The 17419-nt window shown below is 44.3% G+C and overlaps 1 protein-coding gene across 1 annotated transcript; it reads right to left on the bottom strand.

Moving 5' to 3' along the window:
- Positions 1–2382: 2382 nt before the first annotated feature.
- On the bottom strand, positions 2383–14878 carry RPUSD2 (RNA pseudouridine synthase domain containing 2). Its single transcript, XM_086937419.1, has 3 exons — positions 14324–14878; positions 6163–6459; positions 2383–3354 (listed from the first exon to the last, which is right to left on the bottom strand). Exons 1-3 carry the CDS (start codon positions 14804–14806, stop codon positions 2575–2577), a joined length of 1560 nt encoding a protein of 519 aa, XP_086793545.1. The 5' UTR covers positions 14807–14878; the 3' UTR covers positions 2383–2574.
- Positions 14879–17419: the final 2541 nt, after the last annotated feature.

The following is a 17419-nucleotide window of genomic DNA, read 5'->3' as shown; positions in this document are numbered from 1 at the left end:
CTGTCCTCCCAGGTGGCAAGGATTTCATATATTAACCAATATTTAGGACGATGTCTTAAGCATGCCATGAAAGTACCTCTGCAATGGAGAGATGCCACTCATGTGGTATATCTCAGACACTGAAATGTATATTTAATGGGAAGTGTCCCTCTTTTTATAACGAATGAATGCTACTTTCAACTTTTTCACTTTTCCCTACTCTAAATTATATTTAATTCAAATGCAGATTAACGGGCAACTAACACATTCTTTCTTTGTTAAATTCCATCTAATAAGATGTACTTAACTGCAGTGCCAACCGATTGACAAGTAACAAGTATTTTGAGGGCTCAGCTCGTGCACGGGCTCAAGGGCCGAGCCATACCCTTGGCACATTTGTCCCTGTTAGTTTGTAGGCTCACACTCCTTTAACTATAAGTTTACTAAGCACTAGCATTGTGTAAAGTGTGTCCATCAAAAGGAATATATGGCTCTACCCCCTCACTGTTCAGTAAAGACCTAGTTGTCTGCATTGTGTTCAAGCTGTAAAAGTAAATAAAGCCATCTATTGTGCTAATAAAGTAAAAGGCGCTGTAACCGCATCAAGGCATAGAAAAAGGGTAGAAAGAAGAACGAATAAGGAAAGGTTTTAAAATGAAAATACATAAAAAACGTTATTGTTAAGAAAACCAAGAGATTTGGAACCCATCTGATGAAAAACAGGATGACGCCGTTTCTGTGCCAGTGGCAAATAAACAAGCCGAGCTGTAGGAGTTAGACTGAAAGAGGATCGTGTGTAGGCTTGCACAAGCTTCCTGTTGAAGTGGGAATAATATAGAAGAAAGTGTTGGAGACGTGAAGAGCAAACCTGTGCATTTGAACAAAGTCTACATTGGAAACGACGGAAGCCCTAAAGCAAAATGGGATGATACAATAACAAGCTGGTTACATGATAAAGCTTTTCAAAGAAATGTAGAACATGATAATTTGATAATAACCGATCACAAGGTGGTTGATGAAATGCAGATACGTTACAACTTTAGTTGCCAGACAAATTAAACCAGCAGGAAAAAAAAACCAAAGCCTTGTTAACCAGTTCGCAAAGGTATGTAAATGGACCACTTCAGGGACACCGCGCTTTCTGTAATACAATAGGACTTGCTTTTTCCAAACTCTGACCTATTGGTATGGTAAATGACAATGCCTTTTATTATTATAAAAGGCATTGCCATTTACAATGCCAATAACTCAAAATCTCGCAATTGCGAGACATATTGCATTGCAAATGCTTGTTTAACCACCTGTGAAGTACCCCGGTGAGGCTGAGATAAGACGCCAGACACTACCCATCCAACCCCACAGCAGGTCAAGAACTTTGAGTGAACTGGAAGCTGCAGAAGCCCAAGCTGAGACATATGACGGGGAGGGGGTGGGGTGGGGAAGAAGGGTTGACACAAAGCCTTTTTAGCTCTATGGGCTCTATGGGAGTTGTGTGCCTAGTTTGAAGTCATTGGGGGCTCGAGTTGCTTTGTGATGATGAGCCGATGAGCGGTAAATAAATGAGTCAGGTAGATGATGAAAGACATGAGAGAAGAGAGCCTCAGAAGGAAGTCCGGTGCTCAAGGGGGTTTGTGTGAAGAGATGAAGGGCGGGACGAAGGAGTCTAAGCAGTTGCGGAGGCACTAGCTTTATTCAATGTCTCCTTGTGTAAAGCGCTTTAATACCTGGGGTAGAGTTCCTGCTATCTAAAAATAGCAACAAAAACAAAAGTCAAAGCCTTCCATGAAGCAGGATGGGGCAAAGGCATATGGCATCTGCATTATTTACTGTGCTATGTGGGAGGCCAGCACGGCAATGGGAGGGAAGAGCAACACGGTGGGAAGAAGCAGATGTCGATAGAGTGGATGGCACAGCCAGCTGCAAAACATGCTCTCTGTAGAGTAGCTCAACAAAAAGGAAAAATACCTCCGAAAATCGTGACAGCGCACGGATACAAGTACTTGACCCAAGCTCTACGGCAGGGTTCTCCAAAGTCAGTCCTGGAGGGCTGAATCCATGCCAGGCTTTTTGTATATCCCCATTTAGATAAATGTAGTTATCTTAAAAATCTGGCATGAATCCCGCCCTCCATGACAACCTTTGGAGAACCCTGCTCTCGGGGAAGGTAACATGCAATGGCAGAGCTGACCAACAAAAAGCAACTGAGAGTGGCTTTGAAACCCACCAATGGTAAGTAATGGGCAGTACTCAAGCCCACTAATAGTAAACAACGTGTCTCAATGACGTAGCTCATGCGTGGTCTAGGCGAGACCTAAAAAGAGAGGTAGCAAATGACAATGGAAAACTGCACCATGGTATATTAGCAATTCAAATGACTGAAATGAATAACTCGAATGATCTGTCAATGGAGTGTAGTGTTTTACTGTACTAAAACAATAAATTGCTGTTTTGAAGTGATTTATTTTTTCTTTTAAATAAAATGTGTGCCAGCACATTTTGAGTCACTTACAAACCTACACAAAAGGAAGATAAAAGCAAAGGTTTTGTTTCCGCCATTCTCTACCAAAACAAACCCAAGCAGTAATTCAAATATTCTCAGTCCTCCTTCCATTCTTCAAATGCCCAGTCAGGCATTGGGGAGGTATAATCAAAATGTGCTCCCTTGTAGCGCAGTGCATGTAGGTACATCACCAAGTCTTTGGGTGTTGGGTCAGGTCTTGTTAGCTTGCATTCTCCACATAAAGGATCCTTCATATCTGTCACACCTTCATGTTGTCCATTTAAATTACCAACTTTGCTGCCAGTTTTGCATGCATCATTTTGACTGCACAAGTTCATGGATAAAGCAGGGTTCACTGATACTTCTTTAATTTGACCATCTTCACTGTCCACAGTCACAATAGTCTTTAAACTGGTGAGGTGATCTGTGGGTTGTATTGGAGTCTCAGATTGCTTGTCATCAAGTATAATCTTCAGCTCGTCCTCTGGCAGATCCAAGATGTCCAGACTCTGTTTGGATCGATGCTCCTCCACTAAGGCCTTAAGGAGCTCATCATTTGTTTTATTAATTTTACCGCCTTTACCCTTGTTGGGACCCCAAGCATCAGTGTTGTAAATCGGATCATTTACGATTGCATGACCCAAGAACTGCAAATGAACCCGTATCTGATGAGTGCGGCCAGTATGCGGAAAGCATTTCACAACACTGGATTTTCCGTTGTAGCTGAGCTTTTGAAATACTGTTTTACAAGACTTGCCTTTAGGGTCGACTCTGCATACACCCACCTTGTAGGATACAACCAGAATAGGCTCCTCACAAACTATCTCTCCATCTGGAAATTCCCCACATACACGGCAAACGTACTCCTTTTCCAGCTGCGACAGGGGAAAAAAAAAAAAGACACATTAAGGTTACTTTTTAGGAGTGAATAACAAGATGAAATGTGTGTGAATTAATACATTTTCTAAACATCTGGCATAAAAACAAAAAGTGAATTGGAATGTTCTCAGTAAACAACTGTTACATTACATTCAGAAGATAAGGAGTGTATGATTTTCAAAGGTGCTAATCTAGCAGGCTATAATAAAGGTAATTTATTACGGCTCAGCATGCTTCCCAAGTAGAGTTTAAATGAAATGTATTGAAGTAATTTTGTAGTCTCGAAATGGATCAGGTTCCCTGCAGTCTTTATTGCCTAGCACTCACAGACGCTGTAACTTTGAAATGATTGTCTTTTAGAGGTTTTCTAGCCAAATGTTTGCAGCAATAGTATTCATCATTATGTACTCTTGGACAGTCTTGAAAACATTTGAACCATCAAAGGACTCCCTAATTTTCAATGTGGCCAGTAACAAGAGCAACCACCCCATCACAGTTATAAAAATCAAGGGAAAACACCACAACGTCTGGAGTATGTCACACAGACACTAGACTTTCAAAACCCAACATTTGAAATCAAATCCCCAAATTGAGAAAAACAAGTGAGAATCTGCCCAGAAAGCAGACTTACACAAGTTATTCCCTATAAACTTGTAATGAGAACTTGGCCCTACTTTAATTTACTAATGGCCACTACGTTAACAGTTCTGGGCGTAATAGTAGGCCAAATTCCAACCAACTCTTAATTTGTCCCCTAGCACATTGACATGAAACTGCTTGCAGACTTTTCCTTTCTGAATACAAGACTGGTCGTCAACATATGTGGCCCTTCAAGCACCACCCCTTTCCATGCATCCACTTTACATCCAGCTCCTCGTTGTTTTCAGACCTCGCTTTAAGCCAAGTTCATGGCCGGTGGGTGTTTTTAACAAGCAATAACAGAAGCAGGATCACATAGGCAACATTTCCCTAAGTCATCTGTCACCATTTTAATCTATTAGGAAATGATAAGTAATAGGAAATAGTTGAAAGATGAGGAGCAATGATAAAATGATAAATGCAAAGCTTCAAAAAACTACTTGCAAAGATCACCAAATTGATAATGATTTACATGTTTGGTGCCTGTTCCCTGAAACAGATATAGTAGTGACATGCAGTGTTGCGCCATACCCCATTACCTATGGTTTTATTTGTTTCCCTACGGTACCCTCTCACACTCGGGTGATCTTGCCAATTATTACCCAAGTACTGAATGGACTCAGGCTAGAAATCGAGTTGAAACCAAGTCGGCCTGTATACTCACACGAAAGCAATGGTTGGGTGAGGGGCGCCTCTCTATAGAAAGGAAAGCTCCACCTAGCCAAGGAGCTGGAATCTAAAGTCAGACTGTACACTAACATGCAAGAAATGGCTTGATGAATGGTGCCACCTTTATAGTAAGGAAAGTCCCATCGATCTTGAGTAAAATACCTTTCTTAATTTCAAGAGAATCAAACCTACATACACAACCCCTGTCTTGCAATTTCACAAGTTGAATATAGCATAAAGGTGAATCTGGTGCTGGGCAATCTTTGGATAATAACTAATGATATCTGCTTTCCTGCAATGTTTATTGCCCAAACTCTAGATGTCCTCCTAAATGTAATGCTTTGAGATATATATATATATATATTTTTTTTTTAAGTTTCTCCTTCTTGTAAGACACTGAACATGTTTGTGAGTTAATTATTATGTACTTTTTAAAACCCCTTTGCTTAAAATTGCCATTTCTACTTGTTTTATGTTAACAGTAATCTCGCTTCAGCAAAATTAAGTTATTTTACAGGATTTTGCTTTATATGCAAATGTAACTTTATTGTCTAAGGGCATTATTAGTAAAAACACGAACAAAAAGTAGTAAAAAAGTAGGAGTATTCCTTAGTAAAATGGTACATTCAGTATATGCAAGGAATGTGGAGTGAAACTCAGCAGGTCCATAATAAAAAAAGAAATACACACCTAGCAATAAAAGGAATACGTTTTGAGTAAACAAGTAATAGAAGGTCTTTAAATTATTCAGGTGAGGGTGGTACAATACTTCACAGATGCAGATGTCTGCAATACAAAGATGTAGGCCACTCAAACATCACGTGATACCTGGAAGCGAAACATGAACATTAAACCTTTGGATCCAAAGCCTTTGCTTTAGGAAAATCTCCATTTCTGAATATGGTCAGGAAGAACACCAGTTTAATACCCAACTGTCTGCTTGTACCCATCCCATTAATACTGGGCAACTACCTGCTGTAATGAAACCTAATATTATGAGATCATTTTTCTTATGAGGGTCTGCACTGCCTGCGTGAAAATTTTACCTATGCTGGAGAAATCTGCTTTATTACGTGAAATGTATAAAATTGCATATTATGCAATTTTACATTTTTTTTGTGTGTACAAGACTGGTTCACACAGAAAATAGCTTACATAAACACATTTTCTACTCAAACTACTCTCCTGTCTGTATCGTGCTGAACTGTTGGCGTGCTCACATAAAAAAAAACTGATAAAAGGTCGTATGCGTTACTGGCAAGCCACATTGTCATGGAAAAATAAAGCAAATGTGCACACTCCTAAACTCTGCACTACAGCACACAAACTGCAAAAATGTTCTGGAAAAAATTCACGTGACTGGCAGACAGCCCTTACTCTCCCTGGTTGACAAACCACAGGACAAGAACGTTATTAAATGTAATTATGTTATTATAAGGCCTATCACTCATCTTTTTAATTAAGCCTAAACAAGTACAGCCTTATCACCAACTCACCTGCCGCTCACGGACTTGCTCATCAATCCTCTTCGACACGGCTCCGGTTTTGGCAAACATAAGCACGCCAGAGGTCATGCGGTCTAACCGATGAATGGTATGCAGTTCCTTTAGGTTATGTTCCCTGCCCAAGATGAAGATGACCGTATTGTGCCGAAATCTTCCACATGGGTGCACCGGTAAAGACGAAGGTTTGTCCACAATCACCATTTCATCCGTTTCCTCTAGGATGTTAATAGGCTGTGCTGTAACAGGAGGCTCATGGCGGTGAACTGTATTGCGAAGAAAGTCATTATTCTGCAACAAAGGTTCAAAAGAGAAAATGTGGATGTTATTAGTTTCCGCCTGAAAATGCAAAGTTGTAATTTTTATTATCTAAATGTGTAAAAAATAAAACTTCTGATCTATTGAGGAGGCTGCAGAGGCAGAGTAGTATTCTTCTATACTACAGAGATCATCCTTCACTTCTAGCAAATAGGTTCCCATCTGATGCATCAGGAAGAAGTCAGAAATCAGTCATTGGTCTAGGTCTCTAAGAACAGCGGTTTTTAGTGGTGCGCCTCAAGAGTCTTTCAGGGAGGTGTGGGCAGAACCAATCCTAAATCAAGTGCGGACTGTGGAAAAGGATGCAGCGACTGTTTTTTGGCGAGGGGGACATGGAGAGGGAAGAAACTAATTGGCTGGGTGATGAGAACATATAGAAAACTCAGAATTCGTAGATATTATGTAAACTACAGTTTCAATGGATGCCTATGCTGGTGAAGGATAAACACTTACTGGGGTGTGGGACGGGTGTGTAAGTAACCTAAAGCTCGGGAGTCATTGTATAAATGTATCTTACATGTGTTGTATCAATGACGTGTACTAGCTGAGAAAATCCTAACAAATGGGAGTATAAGCACAGAGCAACGATGAGGACACAATCAATCAGTATAGTGGATATATTTTGGCTATGCAGACTCCTTTTCAGTGAAGGCTGATGTTACGTTGAACCCCAGGCTCGGTCGGCAACCATAATCGCAAACACTACGGAAGAAAAAGACTGTTCTGTAAACACAAGACAAAGATAGGCACTTCTGCCCTGAAATGTTCTTTACTCACTGCAATGTACTCGTGTCTTGCTTAGGGCAGCAATACCCAATGTTTGCACTAGCACAGCATCGAGTAGTTTATAGACTATTGCCAAAGAGTATAATATAATGTTAAACAGCATGCTTATATAATACATTAGAGGAAGGTAAAAATGGTAAGAAATCCCAAAAGAAATTATGCATGGATACATGAAAGCTGCAATGGAAAACGTAAAGTGCATGCTTGCTAACTTAGGACCCAGTTCATGTCAAACAACTTCAGGACACCATTGATTTACATGCAGCACACTGCGACCATTGCATGTTGTAGAGCTACAGCTCTAACACTGACCTATGGGTGTGGGGGGGGGCGGGTGTAATTATCCTGTTGCCTTGGTGTCTTTTAGAAAAGGTTAAGGAGATGCAGATGAGGAACTATAGCAAGAGACAAAAGGAATAAAGAAGAGGTGGTAAGAAAGTCAGGCTATGAAGGCCTGCAAGAGAGAAAGGGGAGGATGGGAGGAAAGAAGTGGGTAAAATGAGTGCAATATATAATTCTGCAGAAGCTAATACTTAAAATGCTTCAGCTGTCAGTTGCAGGTGCTAATGATACCTATACAGTGCCATAGCACATTCAAAATGTCATTGGTGAAGCACCGGAGTTATTTTGAGATTCATAATTTCACATGCATGGAATAACGGCATCACTCTCTGCCTACTGTTCTTAATTCAGGCGAGCAAGCTCGTTGTTTTGGTTCCATCAATGCGTGTTTAAATGTGAAAAAAATCATTATTCTTTTAATTCTAGCAAGATTGCATTTATCCTTTTACCCGTCACCCCACCTCCCTTCTCAAAGCCTTTTGGTAGGTGACCTTATTTATTTATTTTTAAGAATACTGTCCTGGGGAGCAGTGTTTTTTCCTCTCTAAATCTACCTTCTGACATCACCCCCTCTTAGTCTGTCTCCTTCCTTCAGTTTTTATCTGGGGGCGCACCCTTCCCAAGCCCTATTCTCTTTTTATCAGATTTGCCTATTTCCTATGCACAACATCACAACATCATTCTTCCGCTTATCCCTTTCTCTGCCCTGATTCCCTTTAAAAGGTCTCTTTACCCTTTTTGTGTGCTATAATATAAAAGCAAGGTATCCCAACAAGAATTCTATATAAACCCTACAATGGCGTTATACCGTTTTTTAGTTCACTCATATTTGTAAATTTTAAATTGTTTTCAACCAAATATTTTCTACTAATTTGCTTTTCTGATAAATAGGTTTTATATACCTACTATAAATGGAAGAAAGAAAGAAAAAGATAAGTGAAAGAAGGAAGAGCACACAAAAAAAAGGAAACAGAAAAAAATTAGGCGATTAGGACTAAAATTGCCTATTTTAGGTCTCGCCTGGCAAAAGCAGCGCATGTGCTGCTCTTGCCATGGACAGCACCTTTTGTCATCGATTCAGCCATAGCTGAATGCACACGAGTCCAGATGAACAAAGATAGCATCCCCAAAGCAAAACATGCACGCGTAGGGACAAAAAAATGCACGTGCATGTGGACAGCCCGATGCCATCTTGGTGCACACGCGTGTGCATTTTTTGTCCCTATGCTTGCATGGCAGCGTTCTTTTGCTTTACCAGACAGTGCTGAGGAAGCTGGCGCGAGGCTTCCTGCGATCATGTTTGGCAAGCATTGACCACTAATTTACAGTTTCACAGAGTTTGATTTAACAATTCCAGCACTTCATATGTGAAATCTTAACAGGAACTGGTACTTCTGTCACAAACTTCACTCTGATGCGCAGTGTTCAGAATAGAAAATCAAAATACAAGAATGGAATGGGATATGCCCAAATGCCATAACTGACAGGGTCACACAACATGGAGACATTTGGCAGTGCTGCCATTAATGGCTCTGCACCTACCCTTCTCTCTTTGCAGGGACCACACCCCCGCCCCTCGGCACATATGCAAACATTTAGGAAACTTTAGACTTTACGACAGGAGGGAGATGTCTATCGCCTGTTGCATTGCGTTATAACAGAGTTGAAAACTTTAGGAAAAAGAGAAAAGTTAACAATACTCCTCACCACTGACTTTCAGGTGCTGTCCCTGCCCCTCAATACAAATGCCACCTCCCTTAACTGCCGACGTCCCCGTAATTACTTTATCCTGCTCTCATTTGCAAACCGACCATGCTTTGAACACCAAACAACTTTGCAACAAACTCACCTTCCTCAGCTCGCAGGTACAGTCCCTCATGTTGCAGCTACCCCAGGTCAAGCGTATCCGGAGCTAACAGTGCCAGAAATCCGCTCAAGTGAAACACGCATGCGCATTGAAGGCAATTACTGCTTTTTTTCATGGCGTCTATCTTCAAACGGTATTATTTTCAGCGCGACCAACGTTTTCATCAGTACAAAAGCCCAACTGACCGACATAAAAAGAGACAAGCAGGTCTACTCCACGTTCGGTTTTGCCCATCCTCGCGTGTGCGCACGCGTGTCGGCATAGGCATACGTACTATGTAATTTGTCACAAAATAGGTTTTTCTAAGCTCCCCCTGCCATTTAGTTTGCATGCGTAGTTTACAATTTGTTATTGCAAATGTAGTTTGAAGCTCCCTGCGGCCGAAGTTCTAGTCCCATTACTCCCTGAATACTTACCTCAAATGATCCACGTTAGTCTGGCAATGGAGCACTAAACAGACCCTCCAGCACTTCGCGATTTGCAAAAACAATTGCGAAATACGCACTTTTGTAACAAGCATTAAAAATGCAATAGGTCTCGCCTTTTATTAAGTTAAAGCCATTTGGTTTGCTATACAATACCATTAGCAAAGCAAATGGAGTTAAATTAATCAAAGGCGAGACCTATTGCATTTTCAATGCTTGTTTTAATCTAGATTGTAATTCTAGCTTCTTGGCCACCCTATGCTCTCACACTGGCTCAATTAAAAAAATGTTTGCACATGCAGTTGGACCTCGGTGCCAAGAGAGAAAATTCAATGTTCTAAACGCAGAGAATGGGGATATAAAAACTGTATGTAGCACAGTAAAGCAGATGGTCCCTGTTCTAACTGTAGGGTACTAGCTGGCAAGGAGGAGTTCCAGTGTTGGTGGTGAAGTAAAATGTGGTGATCACCCACAAACCTTTAGGTCTGTAGACATTCAGAAAAAGTTGGTAGGTATCTTGGCTAAGAAACACACATTGATTCAGTAAAAAGCAGAAATAAGTGTCTTTCTAGGAAGGAAAACGTAACAGCATACCTCTACAATATACACAGGATGTACTGTTGGGTAAAGGAAGTAGATTTTTCTTAGAAAATATTTTTTTCCATGTGGAGAAAGGTAAAATAATAAATTAACAAGCACTGGCAGATATGGCTTGCATTTTGAGTCCTCACTAAAACAAAGTCTGCTGCAGTGAGAAAAAAAATAATTTACAATGCAATAAGTCTCGCAATTACAGGATTTTTAGCTATTGGCAATGCATTTTATAACAATAAAAGACATTGTCATTTACAATACCAATGGGTCAAACTTTGTCAAAAGCAAGACCTATCCTAAAAGTAAAAAAAACAACAACAAAAAACACAACAGAGTGCATTGTCCCCGAAATGGGCGCCACACTCAACATTATAGCTGACTTTTTTTTTTAACTGAATGTGGTGTCCCTAAAGCAGGCACCATGCTTAGCATGCAAGTTTATTGAAAAAATTAAAAAGTGAAAGAACGCGTGGTGCTTCTGAAGCGGATGCCACGTTATTCTAAAAAGTAATTTTAAAAAAGTGTTGCCATTGTACCTTGAGTGCTGTGTTGCTAGGGGGAAGCCTCTTTTAAAGTTAAAGCGGCATTGCGGTCTATACGAAACGCAGCCGTCATTGTCCTGTGTGGGCGCGCTGCAAATACAAAAAGCAGCTGCCACTGTCCCCATTAGACAATAAACAAACTTGCAGACCATTTACCACGCCAAGTAATAGGTCCAGTTGTTATGGGAGGTAACAAATGTAGATAAGGCAGTACCAAGGAGGGACTAACAAGTCGATTTACGAATCAGAAGCCAGCATTTATAAAGGACAATGATCCAAGCCAATAACAAATATGGGCGGAGAGTGAGCAGGGCTTCCAATGCATACTCCAATACAGCATGCCTTGCAGAGCGAGCAGCGCATGCCATCTCCTGTTGCTCTCTTGGCAGTTTACTTTACCTCCCTATGCTCCATGTTGCTCTCTTTTCCTGTTAGTTTGCTTTCCTCCCTGCTGCTTCCCACTCTAGTGCCTGTGTTGCTTCCGCTGCACCCATCCTCCATGATTACATTCCCAGAGCCCACCAAACACTCCACATTGCCGTCTCTTGCCTAGGTTTCTTCCTATAAGCTTGACTACCACAAAAGCAGAGGATATCTGGAAGTGCTTCAACAGGGAGCAAATGACCTGCACCACTTTTGGATCAACGTCGCTGGGGTGACAAATACTACTCCACCTTAAAGGGGCACTGTGGCACCGAGAGCCACAGAATCTACAATCACAGCCTAGGTGACACAGTGGAGAACGTTGCTTTATTTCACTAAAGTGCTCAACTCACCTTTCTGCCAAATTACACAAGCTGTGCTTCTGCCCTCCCAGAGACATAACACAGAGTGCTGCAGAGGAGACAAGATGTCTCCTTTCCTTTCTGTTCAACAAGATTTAGATTTGGCTCCAAGGACTCCACAGTTTTACATCATCACATTTTTTTTAGGTATTGCCTAAAAGACAGCTTTCAACTGTCTGTACACAAATGTCTATTGTGGAACGGTGCTTTAAGTGGGATGACAAAGGGTGGGGGGCTCTAAAAGAGGAGTGGCCTGTGCAATTAAGGGTGTGGCTTAAAACATGTGAACTACCGTCCTGTGCTTTACACAGCATGCTGCCTGGCCAGAATTTAAGTGCCTCTTTGTGAGTTTTCTGCTATTGTATCCAGCCATATCACACAGCAAACATGCTTAGAACAGGCCAGACATATGGGCTTTGTGGGAGCATGTAAGCAGTTCAATAGAAGTAACAACAATGACTTTGTTGAACATAATTAGACATGGAAATTACAAATTGTACATATGTGACTATCACTATGTGGGCACTGGAGGTAGGTCATGGTTTGGATGAGTATGTAATCTGTACACTGTTATGGTCCACTGACTCGCGCTGCCTTTCGGCCTTGGCTCCAAAGCTCTCAATTTTTACCCAGTATCAACACCCTTCCACAACCAGAACCGACCTAGACATCTAAATACAACTCAGGTCACATGTACCCTACAAACATTAGAAAATCATCTAGCTCACCCTTTTATAGCTCAGACCTCTTGGCTTTCTCAATACTTAGTGAAGTCAATTCCAATACAAATAGCATTAAAGCAAATAGACTTTAAATGTGTTCACAAATTCCAAGTCTTTACTTACGTAAAATGTGCAATGTATATACAGTAACATTGCGAAAACCACTGGCAAAGCCAATACGTCCCAAAACAAGATCTACTGGCTTTGCAAATGAGACTGCAGTCAAGCTCAATAGCAACACAAGCAAAATCCCAATTGTCATTTGGTGATTACATATGGTTTGTTATACATGACTATCAGAAAGCATTAGCTTGATAACGGAGTTCAAAGTCTGGTTCTTTAAGTATTATGATGAAACAACACTGAGAAAAAAAAGTTGTTTTGCACTGTTAAGTCACCAGGCAAAGTGTTCACACGAGTCTCCAAAGATGTGAACAACTGGTAAAAAAAAATCACAGCGAATGGTCTACTCTGCCTTCTCCTACCCAAAGACCCGCATTCCCAGCAGACTTGCACCCACTGAGAAAACAATGCGGCCCTAACTTGACGCTCAGAAAGACTATCTGAATGATACTGGCTCTATTCTCAATGGAGAGCAGAAAGCTTAGCTTCGAGTAGTGAGGGAACCGGCAAAGGGAGGTGTGGCTGGAAGGAACCTGTATAACTTTAAACCATGGACGGGGGGCGTGGTCTAAAATAAACAACAACAAAAACCTTGGACAAATAAGGGGAGGGCTGTCCCTGAGGTATCACTGGGTTGCAGGACACTAGGTATTATTACTATTTGGTCATGAAGAGGACAAGCTCTTGGGTACAGGTTGGCGAACCACTTAATGATCGAGCCAGAGACAAGCTTATATATGGCTTCTCTCTGCCACCTATGCTCTACCATCATGTACCAAGAATTGTATGTGAAGCCTGAAAACGAGCTGGCTGCTGCTTTCCCATTTGACTAAAGTGTGTGGGCAAACATTTTCCTTCTTTAACATATGTGACAGGACATCTGTATATCCCCATACATTGTCAATGCCCCAGATACTCCAACATACTATATTGAGCTTACTGTCCATGCTAGAATCCATTAGGAGGGTACTATCCATGCAACTAAATCCACCTGCGCCTCGACTCTGAATGTTGAGAGCTGCCAGTAGGAGGGGGTGGGGTTAAGGCAAAGAGTTTGAAGTTTTACCATGTTTAAGGACGGTAATGTACACAAAGTTCTGCACGGCACGAACACTAAACTTTGCAATGGCTAAATGTTTGCTGGTGATCTCCACTTTGATATCACGCAAGATACATGTAAACAGTGGGATATTTGTTCGTACTTGAAGTGCAAAACTGCGATAACACCAAGCATTGTATGTACTCTAAAAATCATATAAGACAGCACTTTCCAATATGTGTGCTCGGGTGTCCGCTGTAAAAACATAATCTAATGTATTCAGACAAAACGCTTCTGCACGTTAAAGATTTTTTATTTGATTTTACAGAGACTATCATATTTCCATACAACGTTGCAAGATTTAGATGGCAACTATTTACAGGGCTCGGCTCGTTCACGAGCTCTTAGACCCAGCCAGAAAGAACCCTGTCTTGGCTCGCCCTCTTAGTTTGTTGGCTCATCCGCCTACCCGCCTCTTGGGTAACTAATGGAAAGAAGGACACCATGTCAATTTAGATATTTGGGCATCTGTGGCTGAAATTAAAAAGAGAACCTTAACATAAGAGCAAATCTGACATTACTACAAATCACCTAAGAGTAGCGGCCACTCACCTTGAGCACGATGTTGAGGTCCCGCACAGGTTCCTCGTTGAGCCGCAGCCGCCCAGCCTCTGCTGCCGCCAAATAGTACTCGATGGGCTCGGCTCTGAACTCGGAGCTGAAGACCTGCAGCAGGGTCTTGCCTACCCAGCGGCCCTTGCAGTAGGTCTCGAAGTCGAAGTAGTAGGGCCGCACCTTGCGCAGACCCCCCTCCAGGTAGCAGTGCGTCTCCTGGAAGTGCTGCTCACTGAAGCCCACCCCTGCGTGCCGCTTCTTCGGGGGCGGCACATAACGCTCCCGGGGGCCCGAACTCGGCTGGCCGCGCTGCCGCTTGGACGGACGGGGCTCGGGCGTCTCGCTCTTCCTCTTCGTGGCCCCTACCTCGTCCATCACCCCACGGAGGGCTCGCCAAGTACTGCTGAAGTTCAACACAGGTCTACGGTCCGAGCCTGGGGACAGCGTGAACCAGATCCAGCGCATCGGCCCTCGGAGCATGTGCCTGACGGCGCCGTCGCTTCAGAATGACGTACACAATAACAACAGGAAGGAAAGAGGAAATCATATTGAGCAGACTAAGCAGCGGAAGATATGTTGATTCGCACTACGGTACTGAGTTACTAGGGGTCGCTGTTTTTCACGGGCATAAACATGGCCATGCACTCCATGGGAGAGATTATTCAGACTTAAATTTTTCTTAGAGTACGCTTTTTACCAACTTTTTGAAAGCTCTACTCTAACAGCTGTTCAACCATTGCGAGGGACGTGTCTTCGGATGGGCATGTGCAGCCGTTTTCATTAGCATTGGGTGAGCCACTGAAAGCTGGAAAGGGATAGAGCTGCCGCCTTTGGATCGGGTGAACGAGGTTCGAGCCTTGGCGTCGGCTCAGCATCCTGTGATTCTGCGCTAATCACTTAATCTCTATTATCTCCCCCCCCCCCCCCTCTTCCCATGCCTACCAAAAATGAATGTGTACCTGTGTAACGTAATTGGTGCTCATGTAATGCGCTCCAGTACATTCGGGTCTAGTTCGCGCTATATAAATCTGCAACAACAAAAAAAAGCTCGAGCGTAAAGCCTGGCTCTGTAGTGTCCTGCTGGACACGGTCTAGTTGTTCTTGTGATGCAATCTACACTTTACACCCACCCACCACTGGTGTCACGGGTCAGGTGACCCAGTCAATAAAGGGGGGGAGCGCACGTGCTATTGGCCCATTAACTATCCAACTATCCTGATGTCCGTGTCTGATTACTGAAACATAATGTGGGCCTAGCGCCCAACATAACATTGGCGACGAGGCGGAGCTGTGCCCAGCGTGCCACAGCCACAAGAAAAACGTTGTGGGAAGAAGGGGAGGAAGTTGCCTGCATCAAGGGCACCCTCCTGTGAATGGCGCCGGCCGCCGAGAGGCCGCGGGGCGTGTACCGAGCCCCAGGCCTGTCTGCTGAAGAGGAGGTGACCAGGAGCCTACCCCGCACCTCTCGGGTTTACTAGGAGCCGCCCTGCCGTAGGAATGAAGAGCGGACCGACCGGAGCACACCCGCGTCGGCCGCGACAGTGACCCCACCGTGGAAAGCGAGCCGACCGGAGCCCACCCGCATCGGCTGCAATCGGGCTGCAACTGACTGCCTACCGCGAGGTGACCAATGCGGAGCCCACCCGCGTGGTTGAAGACGCCTGCCAGGCAAGCAGTGAGCTCATGAATGAGGAAAGGGACGCGGGGCTACGCTATACAGAAGCGCGACCCAAACGTGATGAGGCCCGTGGGAGCCTACCCCACATCGAAGGCCAAAAGTGAAAAGTGACCCCGAGCGCTGTGAAGCCAAAGTGGAGCCCACGCGCGGCTATTCAGTGCGGCGCCATCATCTCCCCTCCCCGCGCAGCGGGTCAAGCGTGGAGCTGCGGCGGCGGGGTGGAAATGCGTGGAAGCGGCGTCAAGACTGCGGCCGATCGGAGCATGGCCAGCACCCCGCGTGGCCCGCTGTAATGACAGAAATGGAAGGAGCTCACCGGCCAAGTTGACTGCCTGCGTGTGCCCCGAGAAGCGGGCGTCGGCGCAGGGGCAGGAGAGAGCAGCCTCCGGCGCGAGTGTCCCGCACAGCCCGAGGAAAGAAGGTGAATTCCTCAGCGGCGACTCTGACCCCCTCTCCCCCCCCCCCCCCCCCCCGCTGCCGTGAAGGGAAAAGGCCTGCAGCGTGGGGCAGGGAGGGCGATGAAAAGCAACTTATGGCCGAATCCCCTCCTCCCCCGCACCGTGTGAAAAGTGTGAGGCTGCAGCGGGGAAGAACGGTGCAACAGATGGCCATCCTGAGTGGCAGTTACAAGCGGCGGACAGCCCCCCCCCCCCCGTCCCAGCAGCATGTGTGCAAAGGCTGCAAATGCACTGGACATGCGATGCCCAGAATGAGGACCAGTGGCAGTGATGTCTATAATGAAAGAAACATGTAGGGACTCACCGGCTCTGAAGAGAATTGCTCCAGCAGTGGTGCCTGCATGCTCGTGTGGGTCTCTATGTGTGGCCCCAGCAGGCATCCCGAGCCCCATCCACAGCGCAGGAGATGTCCCAGAGGCATCCAAGAGGCCTGATGCACCCGGGAACAAACTGCAACCTACGGAAGAGCAGGCCAGGCATGGAACACTGCCACCTAGTGACCATTTTGAGCAACTGCACCCGCTAATAGAAGAAACAAGCAGCAGCTAAAGAACAGCTGCCCCACATAGACTGATGGCAGCGCAGAGCCATCCCGATGCCACACAGTGAAAACAAAAGAAAGACAGTATTGGAGAAAACCACTGAGTGAGAGCCCGCAACATCGCAGAAGCAGTGTGTGACCGATGCACAGACACCTGGGAGACCGTAGCAGGAAAAGTAAGCAGGTACTACAGGAACACGCAGGAACACGGCGCGAGGTACACACCAGGAGTGCAAGAACTCCACACGCAAACACGCCAGGAAACGGCGCAGAAAAACGCCAGGAGTGATGAAACTCCACGCACATACCAGGACAGCACAGCACTGCACAGGACGGAGCAAAGAGTGAAGAAAATCCCCGCACCAGGAGAAGGACGACAAAGCAGTAGCACAGACCACCGGACGCACCAATCCAAA

This window comes from Lissotriton vulgaris, chromosome 9 (assembly GCF_964263255.1).
Source record: "Lissotriton vulgaris chromosome 9, aLisVul1.2, whole genome shotgun sequence".
NCBI classification, from domain to species: domain Eukaryota; kingdom Metazoa; phylum Chordata; class Amphibia; order Caudata; family Salamandridae; genus Lissotriton; species Lissotriton vulgaris.
Note: the sequence above shows the minus strand (reverse complement) of the source record. Positions and strands in the feature narration are given on the sequence as shown.